General features: G+C 39.2%; 3 protein-coding genes across 6 annotated transcripts in view; 2 read left to right on the top strand and 1 right to left on the bottom strand.

The window, feature by feature from the left end:
- LOC144650453 (uncharacterized) overlaps positions 1-21,499 on the top strand; it is a 163,867-nt gene that overhangs the window by 11,216 nt on the left and 131,152 nt on the right. The gene's annotated exons all lie outside the window — the stretch shown is intronic.
- The window catches only part of LOC144650426 (guanylate-binding protein 7-like), a 43,744-nt gene that overhangs the window by 9,318 nt on the left and 12,927 nt on the right, over positions 1-21,499 (bottom strand). For all 4 annotated transcript variants that reach the window (XM_078510099.1, XM_078510102.1, XM_078510101.1 and 1 more), the window contains exons 2-10: positions 18,214-18,388; positions 16,895-17,052; positions 15,464-15,636; positions 13,803-13,995; positions 13,122-13,386; positions 6,094-6,389; positions 4,809-5,063; positions 4,206-4,328; positions 523-570 (exon numbers count right to left, since the gene is read on the bottom strand). In XM_078510099.1, coding sequence (XP_078366225.1) covers positions 523-570; positions 4,206-4,328; positions 4,809-5,063; positions 6,094-6,389; positions 13,122-13,386; positions 13,803-13,995; positions 15,464-15,636; positions 16,895-17,052; positions 18,214-18,358 — 1,656 coding nt within the window. In that variant the 5' untranslated portion in view covers positions 18,359-18,388. The remainder of the gene's footprint in view (positions 1-522; positions 571-4,205; positions 4,329-4,808; positions 5,064-6,093; positions 6,390-13,121; positions 13,387-13,802; positions 13,996-15,463; positions 15,637-16,894; positions 17,053-18,213; positions 18,389-21,499) is intronic.
- LOC144650456 (uncharacterized) lies at positions 9,595-11,279 on the top strand. The gene is made up of 2 exons (XM_078510142.1): positions 9,595-10,604; positions 10,956-11,279. The coding sequence occupies exons 1-2, from the start codon at positions 10,406-10,408 to the stop codon at positions 11,267-11,269; spliced, it is 513 nt and encodes a 170-aa protein (XP_078366268.1). The 5' UTR covers positions 9,595-10,405; the 3' UTR covers positions 11,270-11,279.

The following is a 21,499-nucleotide window of genomic DNA, read 5'->3' as shown; positions in this document are numbered from 1 at the left end:
AGCTATCGGCCAAAACACAATTCGCCATCCGTTTACTATTCTCAGTATTTTGTAGCTGTTTATTGAATTGGTTTTGGATGCAGTTTAGCAAAGACTTTTTTCTTGCATTTATTCGCGCGCTTGGTCGCGTAGTGGAATTCGTCATTTGAGCGAGCATTTTTAACCAGCGCGCGCGCCCTAAGCAAGTGACGCCACACTCCTCGCTTCTGATTGGTTCGTTCTGAGCATGCGCATGCAAGTTATTCTGGACTCTCTCTTCTCGCGCCTGGGTTCAACCCCTATGAAGGGCGCGCGAAAGAGAGAGTTCAGGGACTGGACTAAACAGCGAAAGGCCCGATCAATTTTAAGATCATATTTAAGTACTTTTAACTGCCCGCATGCGCAATGGCCAAACTTCATAAAAAAAAGTAATAAGCAATCTTCCATGTGCAGAGTACAATATTTGGGATTAATTGTACTGATCCAGTAATTTTGTTGAGTGTACTATAATAATAAAATAGTAATAATAATAAAATAGCGAACCTGCTTCTCCTTCATGCGTTGCTCCTGCTTCAGGCGAGCATTCTCCTCCTGCGGTAATCAAACAGAACAGAAAGAGTCTTGTGTCAACATGTTTACCCTCGTACATGTAAATTCATGTCCCCATCGTGGTACAGTGGGGCTTGTGGGGAGGGGGAGGGGGTTGATGGAATCTGTTTAAGGCTTTCGTTGTATTACGGCACAGCAAAATTGATTTACATTGAATAGAAAGCCCTTGGCTCGCAAGATGACACAAGCTTTGAGGACTGTGACGTCATATGACGTCATTAGCCCCCCCCCCCCCCCCGCCATCTTGCATTTCCCTATTTTCATAGAAAATCTGGAAATAATAGAAAAAATTAACCCTTTTTCTACTATATACAAGTGCCAATCAGAGGCTATTATAGAAAACCCGGGTAAGACAAAGAGGGGGGAGGGGAGTGGCAAATTCTTTTTGTCACAGGAGACGGACTATACCGGGTATAGTTCGTCTGCAACATAGGCTAATTAAACCTCGGACGTAGAAGGAAAATCATACCCCCACCGTCGTACTAACGGGGTGAGGATGGAATCCCTCCCCAGGTTTTTCGTTTTATTAAGGCTCAGTGAAATTATTTGCACTGCGTAGAAAGCCCTTAGCTTACTCTACAAGCTGACATAAGACGCTAAATGACGGCGTTAGACCTGCCATCTTGGTTTCGCCATCTTGGACGTCACCATTTAGATTTGACCATCACAAAATAACGAAAACTGATGCAAGATCAAGCCAGAATGCTTTCGGAATGTAAAAAATAAAAGGTATCGTACAATTTTTATTTAAAAAAAACCTGAAAATTTCCGACCAGAAATTTTTTTGTTGTTGTGACGTTACCATGGCAATGTTAAATATAATAGGAACATGTTTGACAAATTTTTCGCAAGGGATAAATGAGCAGGTACTGAATATTACAGCGTTATAGAGTAAATCCCTTTTTTAAAATTCCGAAATTTAAAAATTTCAAGAGGGTTGGCATCGACCCACTCCCCCCCCCCCCCACCTTGTACGTGCGAGGGTAAATTAATGCAAAATCAAGCCTAAAGGCTTATAAAATGTATGAGAATTTTTCTTGTGACAACGCGTAACGTCACAGACAAACTGTTGACATAAAATTATTACAGATTTTAGGAGGGATAAACGAATAGCTACCAAAACTTTTAGGATGACCTGTTATCCACATACAGGTATCCGTACTGCATTTCCGGCTATCCTGTCCCTTAAACTCTTCGCGGTTCGTTCGTTTTGTTCGTTTCAAAGCGACACTTTTTTCTTTTGATCTCTTAAGCATTGTTACAGCTTTTATGTTTTTCGTTAAGTCTTATCTTAGAAGTCCTAAAAAAAATACTGCCACCTAATTGTCTTCTTTCATAACTGTTTTAAGACGAACGTTTTCTCAGAATGGCCAACCAAAACTCTAGAAAAATTAAATTTCCACGCCAGGCGAAAAAACTCTAGTTCAATGTGCACATGACGTCATCCCACTCGTGATTATCCTTTTTTAACAGGTAATTTGTTAACTCGCCAAATATTAAGTTGCTGGGATTTGTAAAGCAATTTTGTAGGGCTTAGGCAATCTGTCGAATTTCGTGATTGTATATAAGAAGCTCAAAGAAAAATTTGCTGTTTCAAAACACTGAGTGCTCAAATTTCCCTTGTTACGTTAGTATTCAGCCGTTGCCTTCTTGATAAGCGAGCACACGATGATTTGACGATGATTTGAACATTTGTATCCAAACGTGGCCGTTCATGAGTGAAGCTGCCTCTCTGGCCGTTCTGTGGAGGGATTCTGAGAACTGCCAAGGTACTTTGAATAACACTTGACTTCCAAACATGAATGTAGTCGGTGCAGTATTTTGCCGATAGGATTGGGTGGCTTGCCACTTATAAAAAAGTATGAAATAGAGGTAGGTGGACTTGCATTTCGCCGACATGGCTGTATTACCCGGTCATTTCTTTTGGTCACTAATAAGGCAATGACAGGTTCAAACCAATTTAGAGTAGATCAAAAACTGGGAACGTTATTTGTAGGAAAATGTCGGTCAGTATGAGGAAGAACTGTGTCCTCGGTCTCGAGCAAGGCCCTTGGCCTGCGCCTCACGCCTTATACAAAGCCTCGAGCACAGTTTTACCTTCTAAGGACTTCCAGACCGGTAAATAACATATCTGATGTTTTATTAGGTTGCTTTAATTCCAGAGTCAGTATATTACCACGTTTTGCTATGTCTTGAATTCTCTTCTACAAGGTTTATTATTTTAACCTCGAGTCAACAAATTCAGTAAAACATTTTTGGAAGGGCATAACAAAGTTATTTAAATGTTTGTCACTGACAAAGCTTTACGTTGTAAAACAACGTTAAAAACTAAAACAAGACGTTTTGGAAAATTTTTGGAACGGCCCTGCCACATAATTTGCTATATCTTGAATTCTTTTCTACAAAGTTTATTATTTAATTATAACCTCGAGTCTGCAAATTCATTAAAACATTTTTGGAAAGGCATAACAAAGTTATTTAAATGTTTGTCACTGACAAAGCTTTACGTTGTAAAACAACGTTAAAAACTAAAACATAATTATGTTACACGTTTTGGTCGTTACTTTAGAAACTTCACAGCATTAGCTAGCTAGGGTAGTCAACTTTATGTTCCATTATAATATAGATAGGAGTCTATGCGCGCTCTGATTGGCTAACAACCTATGTTTTTCGTCAGCTTTCCTCGAGTGCTTCGCGCGTCGTTGACTGTTTGTTGGCTATAACCACTCGTATCCAACAAGGGCGAATGGAATAATTGTTTTCTTTAAATTCCTTTTTAAGTATAAATCCACTGGACATTTCATTTTGATGTAAACGAAGTGAAATTTTGAGGAGACGGGAAAAATTGTGGCGCGGTGTTTACTTCTTGAGGTGTTCACTTCTCAAGGAAAGTGAGCAAGTGAGCTTTCTTTCAAAGATCTTCTTCGACAATTTCCTCTTCAATCGTCTATTTATATGCTGGAAAATTGTGACAACAATTAAAGTTTACGGGAAGATCCGAAGCAATAGCTCTTCTGGAAATTATACGCCTTGATCAAGTCGAACGAACCAAGGCACGGCTGTTATCGAGACTAAATTGCGCTCAGCGGCGGTGAAGTTTATTGAAGTTCAAAAAGACAAGATTAAGATTGAAAGGTAAAAAAACTTACCTGAAATGCTTAGCCTTACTTTACGTCGAACACTGAATGAAATTGTGTCAGTTTTCTAGTTTTCCCGTAAACTAATTGCTGATTTTCACCTTTGTTCGGTCGCTCTCGTTGTACATTTACAAGACTTTATTTTTAATTAAACTTTTCACTCGCGGTGTCTAAAATCTATATCATAAGACAAAGAAAGAAGCCTAAGCCAGGTTTTATTCTGTCATAAAACACTCCGAGTATTTGAGAACACTCGAGAAATGTAGGAAACATTCGCCTGCGGCTCATATTTTCTACATTTCCCTCGTGTTCTCAAATGCCCGTCGTGTTTTATGACAGTATAAAACATGGCTCAAGCTTCTTTATTTGTTAAATAAACATTTCATTTTGTTCAATCAGAAGCATATGCTTCTGGTTCAATTCATAGATCCTCTGCTTTCTTATCGTACTCAGCTACAGGAGTTTGATTTATTTCATCACCTCAACCTTTCGTCTTTTCTGCTCCTCATGGGCCTTTTCTGCTTTCTCTTTGGCTAGATTCTCGTCATAGTCCTTTAACTGCTGCAAGTGTACCAGGTGCTTATTCATCTCTGATTCCAGTTGCTGCAGCATTAGAAAAATAAATGATTCGAATTATACATAATCTTACAAAAAAGGACAACAAAATTGGTATACGGGATTGCCACGTGATTTACTTACAATTTTAATTACAGTCGAATACACCGCTATTTATATTTCTTTCAAAATGTCATTGTCTGATTGCGTAAGTAAACACGCGCATCCCAGAAGTTCCAATTTACAGAAGAAGGCATTTCAGGTGCGTGAGTGCACCTGTAATTTTAGTATAATGTTTACATAGGAATGGGATGTCTTGGTAGTTCTACTCGTGTCACAAGTCTATGCACGTGACACGAGACAACAACAACAACAACAGTAGCTACATGTGTCCTTAAAATGTCCTCCAGGCGTGTCTTAGAGCCAGGTTAATGCATTTCTTTTTTTTCTTTATTAGAGATAAATTAAACCGTCGAGTGAAAGTGAGCTTTTTCTGTCTGAATAATTAAAAACCCAGATCAAACCTACCGAAAGGGACTCAGAGAGCACTTGCGCGCGCACATGTCTGGCTCCCCTGGCTTTGAGCTGAAAGGCGTTTTCAATTGCCGAGTAAGCTTCCCTGATTTCATTAAAGGTCATTGAAGCTCCATCTTTGTCATTTAGTTGCTTGAGAACAGGATCCAAGTGCTGCTCTTTGAGATCACGCAGCAGCTTGCGACAGTCTTCCTCGGTCAGGCGATCATTGTCTTCTTGCCATCGTTTCAAAACATTCTTCATGGATTCCTAAGAGATATCAATTGTTGTTTGCTTCCGTTTATTTGGCTAAATCGTGACTAGAGTGACACTAAGATATAAACACGATGGCCTTTCTATATGGATCAACTACTTGTTTCGACCATGATTATAGCACATAATTGCACTGAGGTCAGTGCTCAGTGGCATGGTATCCCAAATTTAGCTTTCCAGGTGGCTACACAACAATAAATTTAAGGCCATGTAGAAATATTTTTACAGACATGGCACAAGTCATTCGATCGGTGTTACGATTCTTTTCAATCCTTATTCAACTGCTTAGGCGGCAAATAACAAGGACAAGAACGGCAGACATTTACTTTTCTAAACAAGAATCGAAACTGTCATCATTATGACAGTTACAAACACAGGGTCAACTCTGACCAACGTTTTCCAACTTTCGTTATGTTCTTAGAACGCACTTGATGATAAGAATTATAATCTGTGGCAAGGTACGTCTCACAGTCATCCCAAAGAAGAGTGGACATGTCTGCTTGGTACTAGACATACGGGTGTCGAACACCGTCCTTACGTCGATAGAATTTCGCTGCGTCGATAGAACCTTGCGCTGCTGTTATAGTTAAGCAAGCGAAGTATTTTGACATCAGTTTAATCTTAGTGATATTTGAAAAGCGTTTTTAAATTCTAGTATCAGTTAAACTAGCCTTCCAAAGAAACGAGTAAGGACAATTTCACAGTATATATATATATTTTTAGTTTTTCCTTTTATTGTGGGCTCTGGCATGGCTGATATCAGAGGCACAGGTAGTGCATTTGAGTGGTCTATGAAATTGGTGTAATTTAGTATTTTTTAAACAAACAGAAATAATGGCACTTGTAGACACATACAGAATATTACTTAATCAACATGGTGATTTTGGCCTGGTTGTTTTCTGCTTGCAGATTTATCCGACATTTGCGATCTGGATGAAATTCGACCAAACAGCTCGTTTAACCAGGTTGCTTGGTTTAGTTTATTTACACATGCACTAGGAGCAAAAATGATATCATTCTCTCTTACCATAAGCTCAGCAAGGTAGTTTTCAATGCTTGTGGCTGATACCCCGAAAGTTTCTTCTTGAAACAGCTTCATGCCTTCTCCAATCGCGGTTTGTTGGACCTGGCGAATGTTGTCACTATCACAAGGCAATACACCATCCAGCTGTGACGTCATTGTGCTTTCATACACCTGCAAGGCAGCGAGTTTTGCCTCGGAGCCCTTTGTGTGAAGAAACGTTTCCCAAGCGCTCTGGACACTGGGAACTGTGCCAGGGGTGTTCAAGGCATCAACGTAGATCTTTACAAGGACAGCAAGCGCTTGAATTTGAACATTGTGAACAAATAAAAAGACACACATTAGTTAATTTAGGTTAATATGAAGATTCACCAGAGCAAGGAGGTTAAGAAGAAAACTCCAAATCGTTGAATCAAAGCTATCGAAAAGTCTGTACAAGGTAGTCATCACTCAACTAAAATCCACCTTTGCATACCATTGGATACTTGATGAAGTCATTTCAGACAATGTTCCTTGGATTTGAAGCCAATGGTGATTTTTAAGCGCAAAACGACATCTCCCAAGTACCCGAAAGCTAATGGACAAGCGAAAGAAACATATGTCGAAGCAACCAAATCTGTAGTGAAGAAATTTTGAAAAGATGGTATCGATCCATCCATTGCCTTGCTGTAAAATAGGAACACTCCGAGAACTGGAATGAGCTATTTTCAATCTTAAACTATCGTAACAGGAGACTGAAGATCCAAATTCCAACTACTACCCAGCTAGTGGATGCACGACTAGAGTTGCAACAGATGGCTCCGTAGCTCAACAAAAATGACAGATTTTTAACAGAAGAGCCATATTACTACTTCCTGTCAAAGCTGGTGTCATTGTTGGAATGATAACACCAATGGCATAAAAATCGTCTTCAGTCACGTAAACTTGCTAACACACTTCGTTCATTTAGTGTACAAGCACGAGAGACATCATCAAGACTATGGATGTTAACAAAGGCAAACTGCTAGACCGAAAGTCGACAAACAGATCACCAGGGGCCCAGGAAGTGACATAAAGATCGCCAAGACCCCTGACGTATAGCCGAAATGTCAGAGAAGACAACCCAGACTCAAGGACGTTGTGTATTACCAGTCGATTAAGGACTGTTAATCACTGACATGCTACTAAAGGCTAAGTTGATGCTATCAGCTGAATACACTAGCTTTAAAAAGACCTTTGGCATAAGATCTTGAACAGTGAGCTGTTGAGGGCAATGTCTATAATCAGTTTGAATTGTTATATTTGTGTACGCTTTACTTTTTTTAGAGGGGAGATACAAGATGTATGACGTCACTTTATATAACGTGATTCTCATTAAACATGGAAGTATTTCCATACACATAACACTGCTTGCTTTTTTTTTTGTAAAAATCGATTATTATTTTTTACAGTACAAGCTGGTGGATCGTTACGTGTGCGAACTGCATTAAAAACAAGTTAGATTCTTCACGACAGCGTTTTGCCCAATGTGAGTGATGTGTTAAGTGAATGTCTCTTTTTTCAGTCTTTAAGACGGGAGAGCCATAAATTTCAACCGCGGGCCCACATTAGCATAAATTCGAAAAATTTGAAAAAAATTCACAGCATAGCCCTAGGTGAACTATAACTATAAATATATATTTTACTTCGATTCGATGAATATTTTAGGCGTACGGAAGTGATCTTGATTTTGCATCTCTCGGAAGCGGTTTCAGGGGTCTGATACCGCACACTTCAAACACCTCAATTTCAAAATTAAAACGATCTCTTTCGAAACAACAAATACATCATCTAAAAGAATAGATAATTATACACATTTTGAATGGTTATTTTCTAAGTTTGAATCAATATTAAATATTTGGGAGATTTTTAATTCTTTACATCATTTTGAGACATTTCACGCAAGGCAAAATTGACAAAATTCAGCGCCTAAAATCATTGCCTGGTACATAAGCTAAGGTATAAAAACGTATACCACGTGAAAGAGCATTGTTTCTTCTTTGAAAATCCGTTTTCAAAACCACGGGCTACTAAAAAGACGATTTTTAACGGCCCGAAATGCAAGTAGTACTTTCGTGAAATTTGAGCTTCGCCGTAACGGCTTCGCGATGCTTGAAACTCACAAAGAATAACAAATAAACATATTTAAACAATACAGTTTTAATAATACTTGTCAACAGGTACCAGAACATACTCGCAAGACTATTTGGCGTGGTGTTGTATCATTTCTAGGAAATAAGAAACCATTTTAGCCGTTTTATTTGACCTCGAGTTCCAAAGTAACAGAAAGCAAACACAGGTCACGTAGCGTTTGTTAAGGTCAAAGCACCCTTTATCAGATCAAATTGTAATCAATGAATTTCATTTGTAACACAGATAACAAGAGCTACAATCAAATAATGTTCATACCTTATAATAAGTAGTCAAAGCACCCTGGAAACTTAAAAAAATCCAATCGAAGCCCATCGAAAACAACATTTATCGTTAGCTTGCGTTACATAATGGATAGACCGCTGACAAGCTGTTATATTTTGCGGGCTTGATTCTACAGAAGGACGTTTATCCGTCCTTTACAGTCTATTAAATATTTTATTATTGTTGTTAGTGACCCCTTTTACCCTAAATGTTTGTTAAGTAAACTAAAGCGTGACCTTAACTCCGGTGACTTTCAACAGATGCCACTTAGGAACGAACCTTTATTTTCTTAGGGGGGGGGGGGGGGGGAGGGGTGGACATTAGCCAAATAAATTGCTGCAGAGTAAAACCGGCTGAAATAATCGTGCAAGAAAGCCAAAAAATTAATTTCGTTAAATGAAAATGAAACATGTGAAAAATAAACATCTAGCTCAGCAAAAATTACCCCTCCCGTCTCCCATCTTCTCAAAAAATAATGGTTTTTAGCTCACTTATCTAAATACATCTCCTGTTGTGTCATTTGGTTTTACTATCTTTCTGTAATATTCATTGTTATTGGCTATTCCTTTATTTGAAAATATATCCTTTACTCTACAACTTCAAGATGAACTAAATGGGTCAAGTTATTATTAAGCAATTTATCAATTAGTTTTTGCTATATTTATAGTAAATATTGAGTTAAGTATGAAAAACGTTTTTTCGACAAAAGTAGCCCTCTGCAGGTATTGTGTAACCTTAAAGCAGCTCTCCAATCAGTTGCAATAGTCAACATTTAAATCTTAAACCCTCGTGCAAGAACACGACCCAACAATATCTGAAATGAAACTAATGTAAGGCGCTTTTTGCTTTGACGATTGGGCCTCGATGTCCATGTTGTAGAAATCGCAGATTGACCGCAGTTGTGCAACACTGAGTTTGGTCAGCTTGTTACTAGTATACAAGGAACATATCATATTAAGTGTGTCATACACGATGGGATGAACCAGTTGGCACTGGTCTAGGATGGATGCACGAGCAGAGGTAAAGGCTTCTTCCTCTTGGGCCGCCAGAAGGTCGTTATCATCGGTTACATGAGCTGACTGAGATGTCGCGTGTTTCAATTTTGCAGCGGTACGCGAGAAGTATCCCTGAATCTGCTGCGCAGTTAGGAACTCGTCAACCTGAAAGAGCCGCTGACCATTTTCCTTCCTTGCGTATCGCATGTCCCGAGATACTTTTCCAGGGTCGGATTTGTGGCCAGTCTCCTACCCGATCTGGAACTTAGCATCCAGGTACTGGCGCTGATTGTCGTTAAAACGGCTGGCCTTTTTTGAAACTTTTAGAGCCCAGCCTTGCTCTAGGGGGGCCTCTGGGCACTCTTCATGATCAGTTGTCGTCGGGACAGCTAGTGTTGGCTGAAGGGAACAACCCTCTTAAATCTTTTTAGCGTACGCCAATACTGCCTGGTCAAAAAGGGTGTGCTTCTCAGAAACGAGTTTGCACTTTCCGAACAGCAAATGGCGCTCAAGGTTGTAGTACTTTTGATAGGTGCAGATGCACCCATCCACAGGACACGACAACAGCCCACTGCTTGCACCTTCCTCTTCTTCATCTCCGTCCTCGTCTTCTTCTTCATCCAAGTGTTCGATCATGGCTCAAGCATCCTGAAATTACAAGTGCAGCACTAAGGCAAGATAACGCTGGGTGCTATCACAGTGCAGCCATGCTGTCAGCATGCCGTCTGATGGGAGAGGCGACGGGGATTGATGTAAAAAGAGTCGACTTCAGTGACCCTCAGGGAGGTAAAGGGCCTTGTGACAGGAAAGCCGCTTCCATCAAGGCTTATGTGCGATGATACATCAACCAGGGCCACGACGTGGTAACGGCGCGCGACTTCAAAGAAGCCATGTTGTCTCACGGGGGCATGAGTGCTGTGCGGGTCGTCCTAGTTACCGATGCTACCAACAAGCCACAGCAAGAGGTTCCAGGCCGGTGGGAGGGTATCAGCAGCTTAAACAATTTCCTCTACCAAGAGGACTGTGTCACAGTATGGAAGGCATGCAACATTGGAGAGGGAAAGAATATACCATGGTCTCAATTACAAGGTTATAGTTACAACAACAACATACATGCATATCTTATATTAGTTATATACCTCTATTCTGATATTTTCACTACTGTGTTAAGAAAAAGTCAAGGGAAAAAGTAAATCGGAAAAAACTATTTAATGATGGGCAATCCGATTTCTTGTCTTTTTTTTTATTTTCAACATCTTATTCTTATTTGGATGAAACTCCCATCTTACCAGTAAAATATTAAATAAAAAAATAAATAAGATAAGATAAAATATATAAACAAATAATTTGAAGAGTCTTCCCTACTATTTTGTTTCATTTGTACATTACTATGTTATTCCTTTACTTTTTTCTAATATTTTTTTCTGGTCCATTATTCAGTTCCTGTAAGGTTACCAGATGTGTGTAAGGCTGAGGTGTCTAAAGGAGACTTTGTGGCATGCTCTAAAGAAAGGCGCGTACCTGCCGAACGAGCCATGATCGAACACTTGGATGAAGAAGAAGACGAGGACGGAGATGAAGAAGAGGAAGGTGCAAGCAGTGGGCTGTTGTCGTGTCCTGTGGATGGGTGCATCTGCACCTATCAAAAGTACTACAACCTTGAGCGCCATTTGCTGTTCGGAAAGTGCAAACTCGTTTCTGAGAAGCACACCCTTTTTGACCAGGCAGTATTGGCGTACGCTAAAAAGATTTAAGAGGGTTGTTCCCTTCAGCCAACACTAGCTGTCTCGACGACAACTGATCATGAAGAGTGCCCAGAGGCCCCCCTAGAGCAAGGCTGGGCTCTAAAAGTTTCAAAAAAGGCCAGCCGTTTTAACGACAATCAGCGCCAGTACCTGGATGCTAAGTTCCAGATCGGGTAGGAGACTGGCCATTTAGTTCATCTTGAAGTTGTAGAGTAAAGGATATATTTTCAAATAAAGGAATAGCCAATAACAATGAATATTACAGAAAGATAGTAAAACCAAATGACACAACAGGAGATGTATTTAGATAAGTGAGCTAAAAACCATTATTTTTTGAGAAGATGGGAGACGGGAGGGGTAATTTTTGCTGAGCTAGATGTTTATTTTTCACATGTTTCATTTTCATTTAACGAAATTAATTTTTTGGCTTTCTTGCAAGATTATTTCAGCCGGTTTTACTCTGCAGCAATTTATTTGGCTAATGTCCACCCCTCCCCCCCCCCCCCCCTAAGAAAATAAAGGTTCGTTTCTAAGTGGCATCTGTTGAAAGTCACCCGAGTTAAGGTCACGCTTTAGTTTACTTAACAAACATTTAGGGTAAAAGGGGTCACTAACAACAATAATAAAATATTTAATAGACTGTAAAGGACGGATAAACGTCCTTCTGTAGAATCAAGCCCGCAAAATATAACAGCTTGTCAGCGGTCTATCCATTATGTAACGCAAGCTAACGATAAGCACAGTTGACTCAAACCAGCGAAGAATAGATGTTGTTTTCGATGGGCTTCGATTGGATTTCTTAAAGTTTCCAGGGTGCTTTGACTACTTATTATAAGGTATGAACATTATTTGATTGTAGCTCTTGTTATCTGTGTTACAAATGAAATTCATTGATTACAATTTGATCTGATAAAGGGTGCTTTGACCTTGACAAACGCTACGTGACCTGTGTTTGCTTTCTGTTACTTTGGAACTCGAGGTCAAATAAAACGGCTAAAATGGTTTCTTATTTCTTAGAAATGATACAACACCACGCCAAATAGTCTCGCGAGTATGTTCTGGTACCTGTTGACAAGTATTATTAAAACTGTATTGTTTAAATATGTTTATTTGTTATTCTTTGTGAGTTTCAAGCATCGCGAAGCCGTTACGGCGAAGCTCAAATTTCACGAAAGTACTACTTGCATTTCGGGCCGTTAAAAATCGTCTTTTTAGTAGCCCGTGGTTTTGAAAACGGATTTTCAAAGAAGAAACAATGCTCTTTCACGTGGTATACGTTTTTATACCTTAGCTTATGTACCAGGCAATGATTTTAGGCGCTGAATTTTGTCAATTTTGCCTTGCGTGAAATGTCTCAAAATGATGTAAAGAATTAAAAATCTCCCAAATATTTAATATTGATTCAAACTTAGAAAATAACCATTCAAAATGTGTATAATTATCTATTCTTTTAGATGATGTATTTGTTGTTTCGAAAGAGATCGTTTTAATTTTGAAATTGAGGTGTTTGAAGTGTGCGGTATCAGATCCCTGAAACCGCTTCCGAGAGATGCAAAATCAAGATCACTTCCGTACGCCTAAAATATTCATCGAATCGAAGTAAAATATATATTTATAGTTATAGTTTACCTAGGGCTATGCTGTGAATTTTTTTCAAATTTTTCGAATTTATGCTAATGTGGGCCCGCGGTTGAAATTTATGGCTCTCCCGTCTTAAGAGTTCTACGAACGCCTTGAAGCCAATATTGATGATCACATGTCGTTTTTCTTGAGAAATTGGTCTTAAACAAACATCTCAATTTTTCCCTTATAACCACTCGTGTGTACGTGATATTTTTTTATTTTTATTTTAAGTTATTACCTTCACCAGTGACATAATCTCCATCGTTGAAGCTGCTCTTTGGTGCTAACTTAGGCATCAACATCGCTTTGAATTCCTGAACCCCACGGACAAACGATTTGTTAATGGCCTGTTGTACTTCCGTATTGTTAAGGTTTAATAATACTTCTGGGTCTGACGCCGGGGGAGGAAGCTTGAAAGCGTCGAAACCATGAAAGATGTCCAAAATGCCTTTTGCTATTTTGCTGGCTTGGTCATCATTGGAATTCGAAGAACACTTGAAAATCTAAGAGAAATAAGTAGAGATTGAAGGAGGTACACTGTTCAGAATGTATAGCCTTGTTTTTCAGTTGTTATTTAAAACGTGTTGAGCAAGTTTTAAATTGGTACAAAAGTTGCTAAGAGTTAGCAATAAGTGACTGATTAGGTGTTACTGTATGCGATAAGAACTTACACGAAAACGTCAACTAAAATAATTAATGGCTGCCTTCGTTTTATCAATGAGGATACTTATTCTTATTAAAAGTACATAAAGTATTCTATCAAAAATGTGTGTTGCGTCTACCATTTAACTCACTCTTGGCCAGTTCACACCGAGGGCCAAAAACGGGAACCAGTTCAACTTATCAAAACTCTTGTTCAACTGTGGAGAATCAGTCAGCTCGGGCAATTTGCGTTCAAACGTAGGGGTCATGAACCTACCCTTGTCAGAAAGTAATCCTTTATGTTAGGACAGCCACTCGGAAGAGAAAATGCAACATCTCTTAACAGCCAAATGAAGAATGGAAAGGTTTTATAAAAAAGACCTGCATCCTCTTCCGTACTTTTTCCTTGGGCAGAATCTGTTTGGGCTGATGAACGAAGCTGAATCCGCTGAGATAGTTTCAGTATAAATCTATGTTCGATGTCAAGGAATTTTACATTAGTATTCTAAATAATTTGTAACATAGAGGTTTAACGGACGCAGCACATTTTAATCACAGAAATGGATCACAGAAATGGATGTTTGTGCAGCGGCAGCAGCAGCAGCAGCGGCAGCAGCGGCAGCAGCAGTAGCAGTAGCAGTAGCAGTAGGAGTAGTGGTAGTGGAAGTGGAAGTGGTATTGGTGTTGGCATTGGTAGTGGTAGTGGTAGTGGTAGCGGTAGCGGTAGCGGTAGTGGTAGTGGAAGTGGTATTGGTGTTGGCATTGGTAGTGGTAGTGTTAGTGGTAGTGGTAGTGGTAGTGGTAGTGGTAGTGGTAGTGGTAGTGGTAGTGGTAGTGGTAGTGGTAGTAATAGTGGCACTGGATATTTAAAACATTGGGAATTTTGCAAATTGACTTTCAAGGTAGACCGACTGGCAGTACATTGTTAGTTCTCTTCTCACTGGAGCTAGTAATTTCGAGAGGATTCGCACAATTGCTCAGCTGTCACCAACGATTTAAGAAAGGTACCAAATATCTATCTTTTTCGTAGTGTTTGTTTTGTTCCGTTTTATTGCTAAAACTTGAGTGTAAATTATGATTTCAAATTCAAATTATGAATTAAACTGGTTTACACGTATGCAAGCGTTGTCGTTATCGTTATTTTGCAGTTTTTGATATTCACCTAGGCCTCTGAAAATGATATTAAAACAATTATTCACCTAAGACTCAGTGATTTTTGTTGAATAATCCCGGAGACGAAGTCGAGGGGATTATTCAACTATAAACGTTTATAGTGGAACACCACCAGCCAGCGCTAACTCACCGAAAACGCTTCAAAAAGGCCTGAGAAGCGGGCGCACAACAAAGAATACAACAAGGCAATAAGGTTAGTCGATTTTATTAGCAGAACATTACATATTATTCCTTTTGAAACAAAATCGTCGAGTTCATACAAACCCTTATAAATCGCATCTTTGTAACACAACACCGCTCGAAGGTAAGGGTCACGTTCGCTTATACAGTACTTTATGAATAATTCACATAGTGCGCTTGGGCCGCCTGTGGTACCCTCGTGCGTTTTCTTTCCGAAAAAATTCGGAAGGGCGACAATTTTTTCGCCCCAGGCGACCATTGTCAGAATACGATATCACCAGACGATCTGCAAACAAGTATTGCATGACCACGTACGCTTAAACCATACACGATCGCTTTGAAGGTCGTTTTGCACCGTAGAGATTTTGAATTGAGGACAAACTTGACTCCTCTGTTCCCTGTGAATTTTGTAACAATAATTAGCGTTTTGGTAGAAACTGTCTTATCGCGGCTAGCTGCTGGAGTTGATATGAACTAACCATTTTCCTAGTTAAAGGCGAACGAGGAAATGGCACTCATGTGTAATTTGCTCTTTTAACATAAATTTTTCAAGCGGTATTGATTGCTTTGATTATTCAAGGATACTCAAGTCCTTCTAGGTTAGTCCTGGTCGGCACCCCAGCTGAGTTGTAAATCAACACAGAAGAAAGTAAAATGGTGAGTGTAAATATACAGTGATCATCAGAGCTTTCACTTGACGCCGCGTCTATTCCTTCAGAGTCCAGCAACACCACTGTGAATTCCTGACCACTAGTGTCCTGTTAATAGATAAAACGCAAAGAAAATTTCCCAAAATGTAATCTTTAATGTTGTATTGGCATCATTTTTTGTGCTAGTTAGGGTGGGGGATAGGAACGATCCATGTTTCGTGAAAATATTGAAGGGCCGCAGCCAGGATAAAACATGTTATAAAATTTGAAAACGATCTCTGGCTAAAAAAAAACTTTAAAAATACGAGCTTTCGGATGTTTGATCTACAGCCTTCGACGGGTAAAATGTTAAAAAGGGTAAAAAATGCAGAGTGTGAAGTTGCGAAATAAAAATCCATGTTTCGTGAAAGTAAATAAAAATCCATGTAAATAAAAATCCATGTTTCGCGCAGCCTTCTAGGGGGGTTCGGGGGCATGCCCTCCCCCCGGTAAAATTTAAAATTTGGGCCTCTTAGAATGCAGTTCCTCCATTCTCGAGAAAGAATTAGGTTATTTCAACAGAACCATACATTTTCATTTATTCACTTAGAGTATGTAAATAATCTTATGAGTTCTTAAAATATTTAATTCTTGCCAATAGTAATAAATCACTAAAACCCTTTTTACAATTGATAGTCATTTTTTCAGCCAAACAGAACCATTGTAAACCGGCCAAACAAAGTGAACTCTCTTCCTTTGGGAAAAACTAGGCACTACTTCCCATATTTGGAAAACTAATTTATGCAAGTCAAAGTTTATGCTTTTGAAAACAAAATGGCGGTTTGTTTCCACGAACTGAAGAATGAAGAAAGCATTGTTCCCACGCGACTTTTTTCGCCATTTTTCAGTAACAACCGAAAGGGAAGTCATTATTCAAGAGCAAGTTTAAGTTCTCAGTCGAAGTACCGGAAAAGTATTTGGCGAAATCACGCGAATTTCGCCGGCCGCCTGCGCTTATTGAAAAACCTGGTCATGACGTGTCATGTCATGTAATGTTGTCATGTCAAGTCATGTTATGTAATGTTATGCTATGTTACGTTATGCTTGTCATCGAGCTCTTCTATTACTTCGGCTTGATCCATTCAAGAATTCGACAGTCACTTATTGTAATCCAATATTTATTTATTTTCAGTTGGCCCAATCAGGATAAAGTAGCACGCGCCATCTGTTTTTCATGAAACCACTTCTTTTCAAATCATTTACTGTCTTTGGCGTCCTTCGAGTCAAACAGTAAATCTTTCACTATTTTGAACAAGCCAATAATGACGTCTCTGTCGTAAGAAAGACTATAAAAAAGATCGCGCGCGATACTGGGTTAAACAGATACCTTAAACTTTTCTGGAACAATCCACATCCATATTCCCATGGTCTCAGGGTCCATTTCGTGTCCAAGAGGAAACACCTCTCCTTGGTCAAAAGCTTTACTCAGGATGTACGATTTGCCTTTTCTACACGGCCCAGCAATTGATACCACACATACGGGACCTAATAAAGGAGCAAGAACGAATACACAACAGGAAGCATGTTTTAATGGCGATCACATTGGCATTTCGCAGGGATCAGTGGAAAACACGGGGCTGGGGTCCCGGGGTCCCGGGGTGTGGAAAACGCGGGTTCCCGGGGTCTGTAGAAAAATCGGGGTGTGGAAAACGCGGGGTCCCGGGGTCTGTGGTAAACGCGGGATCCCACGCATTTTTATTCCAAAGTTGAATTTTTGTTTTGTTGTGAAAATGGTTCCTAGCGGGTTGTGAAATGTTTTAAATGATTTTGGCAAAAAATTATTCCCCACTAACAAAATGTATATAACTCATATGTAGTTTCTTTTATAAAATGGAAAAATGACGCAAAGACAAGTTTATCCTTTGCAAGGATCGCAAAGACAAGTTTACGATTCACAAACTTGAATGTTTTTTTTTTTACGACGTGAATAATAGGCTTTTAAATGCAAGGGAACACGTTTAACGAACACTTATCATGTATTCACATTTATCATTTGGACATATTTGAGCCTGCAGTTGGCAGGACATGTGTCACATAAGAACCCAGTATATGACCTCGCTCACCATGAGTCCCCATAGCTCAGTGGTTAGAGCGTCCAACCGGTATTCTGGAAGGTCATGGGTTCGACTCCCGTTGGGGAACTCGGAAAATCTTTTTTCCGAGTATTTGACTTGCTACCACTTCTCCACTTATTTTCACTTTAATCTAAGTCACCACTTATCATGTATTCACGTTTAACGAATTTCCTAAGTTTAGTGATTAAATATTATGACTATTATACTTGTCTTTTTAGCCAGAAAATGTTTTGCACCGTCTACATCTTTTTATTTTCAGCCCCCGGGACCCGGGCCGCGTTTTCCACACCCCGGGTTTTCTACAGACCCTTCTGGACCCCGCATTTTTCACACCCCGTGTTTTCCACACCCCGGTACCTCGGCCCCGTGTTTTCAACTAATCCATTTCTAAACACTTCACAAATCGGTTTTCCGTATCATCTGTGCGCACCAACATTAAAAATAATCCTGAACCAGTTTTGCTTAAGTGGTTCTCGACCGTCTTGGAAAACTCTAAAATTCGATTTGGTACGACCAACATGGGAGCTGTTTATAAATTATACCGCAAGCTACATTTAATTAAAATCGCTACCTTTGATACTTCTCAGCCTTCTCAATGCCGCTTCAGTTACATTGAGGCTTTTTCTGTCCTCACTAGTCTTGCTGTAATCACCAGTCTGCTCATCCCAGCTGCAGTTGTTTGGAATACACAATGGAACTGCACGCTGTTCAGACATCTTAGGTGTGACGGTCTTTTTTTACTCCCACTGCAAAGGCACATCAAACATTATTTCCTTGTTGGCAAGTCAAGTTACCTAAGTATAAGCCTTAGCGGTTTTTTTTATTCGTAGTGTGCCTTACGTTCGCGTTCAAGTTGGTATCTCCAAACGAAACATGAACAGTTTCTTAAGGTGACTCGATCGAAATAAATGACGTGTTGTATGTCTGTCAAAAATGTCTAACAACTTCACCATTTTTGACTCGATTTCCCTCAAACTTTCGCATTTTACTCGAAATTTATCGAAGATTAATACACACGCCAATATGTCGATGTAATGATTGCAAGTTTTGCGCGATGGTAACTTTATTGAACACACCTATTTGGATAAAACTGCTATTTACAGAAAACTGAGCGCTAGGATTTCGTTTAAACTACTGTAATTGTCTCATTATAACATCTTATTATGACTCTCTAAGTTTCCGAGAAATCGTTGGAACAGAAACCACGATACAATTTGATCATCAAAAAGTTAATCACGGGCAAACTTTGAGGCTGGGAACGCTCCAGTGCTTCCACATTTCGCCCAAAAGTACCATAACCGAAGACAAAGAAAGTTCAATGCATCAGTTTTGTTAGCTCCAAATCACATTCGGCTATTTGCAACGATGAAAAAGTTTGAGCAAATACTATAAACTCACCATTTGCGTCAAAATGTAGGAAGGTCGCCAAATTAACGTTTTTCTAAATTACATGAAAACTAACCGTACGAATTCCTTAAAGCAACCGGAACATTAAATTGAACATCTTACACAAACTTTCTGCTACTCTACGTTTCTGGAGCTGCCTTAATATGGATGAATTAATTTTTTAAAGTGAAGCACTGCTCCAACTCTCTATTGAACACGGCCATGTTGTCGTTTGAATTCTACAGCTGACGCTATGCAAATTGCCTTGAATTTGATGAGAATTTGAAGAATTCACACATGGATAAGGGGGGTGCATTTTACCCCATAAGACAGCGGTTATTTGAATAACAATAAACAGACTACAATGTGTTAATTTCAACTTTAGTACCTTTACTTAATGTAATTCCGCTCCAAGTATATAATTTTATCTTATGTAATTATGCATCGACGCCAGATACCGCTAGTAATGTATTAAGTAATTCTACTGTAAATAATGTCACTGTATTGTATTTTAACAACCATGTTGTCTTGTATTTTTAGAAGTATTGTTACCGTATCTCTAGGTTTTTTTTTCTTTGTTTTTTCTCTTTGTGTGTACTGAAATGAATGAATAAATAATAATAATAATAAAAAAAAAAAACTTTAGTACCAACCCTTTTCAAATTTCATGTGGCATAAATTAAGGACACCTCTGATATCAGAACATGAAGCAACTGAACACTGTCAATGCACCCCCCTTATCCATGTGCAAATTTTTCAAATTCTCGTAAATTTTATGGAAATTTGCATAGCGTTAGCTGCAGAATCCAAACAACAACATGGCCGTGTTCACAATAGGGTTGGAGTAGTGCTTCACTTTAAAACATTATTTCATCCAAATCAAGGCAGCTCCAGAAACGTATTAGCAGCGCAAAGTTTGTGTAAGATGTTCAATTTAATGGTCCGGTTGTTTTAAGCAATTCGTACGGTCAGTTTTCATGTAATTTAGAAAAACGTAAATTTGGCGACCTTCCTACATTTTGACGCAACTGGTGAGTTTATAATATTTGCTCAAACTTTTTCATCGTTTCAAATAGCCGAATGTGATTAGGAGCTAACAAAACTGATGAATTGAACTTTCTTTGTCTTCGGTTATGGTACTTTTGGGCGAAATGTGGAAGCGCTGGAGCGTTCCCAGCCTCGAAGTTTGCCGAGATTAATATTTTGATGATCAAATTGTATCGTGGTTTCTGTTCCGACGATTGTTCGGAAACTTAGAGAGTCATAATAAGATGTTATAATGAGCTAATTGCAGTAGTTTAAACGAAATCCTAGCGCTCAGTTTTCTGTAAATAGCAGTTTTATCCAAATAGGTGTGTTCAATAAAGTTACCATCGCGCAAAACTCAAGATAACTATTATAATTATTATGCGTATTATTCTTCGATAAATTTCGAGTAAAATGCGAAAGTTTGAGGGAAATCGAGTCAAAAATGGTGGTTATTAGACATTTTTGACAGGCATACAGCACGTCATTTATTTCGATCGAGTCACCTTAAACAAATCTGTCGCGGTAAGGTTCAGAGCTATATTTTTAACGATCTAGGGGGCGAATAAGGCGAAAAAACACTGAAAAACAAAGACTTTCGCCGAATAAATCTTAAGAACTGAGCCTTGAGCAGTCAAAATCTGGTGCCTGGTGCCTTTTGGCGTCTCCATGGCAACGCATTCTGACGATCTACAGAGAGACATGCCAAATATAAAAAGGTTTCAACTATTGTGAAGCTTCTTAAGTACTTGTATCTTTTGTTAGGAAGACGGAAGGCGAATTATTAATATCCGAACTGCAAATTATGCGAATGGTGGTATATTATTACTGCAGCTATTAGTTCATGCTCTAACTTGGTTTTGAGGGATGAAGTGCAATGGCCTATTGGCCAGTGGGATGGTCTACGACAGAAATAAAATACAAACAGCGGCAACAAAACTAACATAACACATGGACTACGCTTTCGAAACGTCAAGTAAATTTAAGATTCTTTCTTTTTTTTCCAGACCATGCGTAGTCCATGTGTTATGTTTGTTGCCGCTGTTTGTATTTTATTTCTGGTGAAATTGAAATGGCCAAGAAACAAGAGCGTTTATGATGATCTACGACGTTGGACATTTTACGTTGGAATTCTCCCCGCCCCCCTTTCAATGTTGGAAATGCAAACAGATTCGATGGAAAACAATTTTTTATACAACATTGAACTGGGGGAAAGGGGCGTATTTTTTCCAACACTTGTGTCCATGGTTGTAGGTTCAAGCTCTGGTTCGGATCCCAGTGCTGTGTTCTTGGGCAAGACATTTCTCCTCGATCCCAAGTGTGTAGATCGGTAACGGAAAATCTAAATTCTGAGGGTACCCTGCAATGGAAAAGTATCTCATTCATGCCACGGAAACCGGAGAAATGCACGTCCTGCTGGTCCACTAGTCTCGACCACAAGCTTC

This window comes from Oculina patagonica, chromosome 4, assembly GCF_052425735.1.
Source record: "Oculina patagonica isolate OP01 chromosome 4, crgOcupat, whole genome shotgun sequence".
NCBI classification, from domain to species: domain Eukaryota; kingdom Metazoa; phylum Cnidaria; class Anthozoa; order Scleractinia; family Oculinidae; genus Oculina; species Oculina patagonica.
This window is presented reverse-complemented; position numbering and strand designations above follow the sequence as displayed.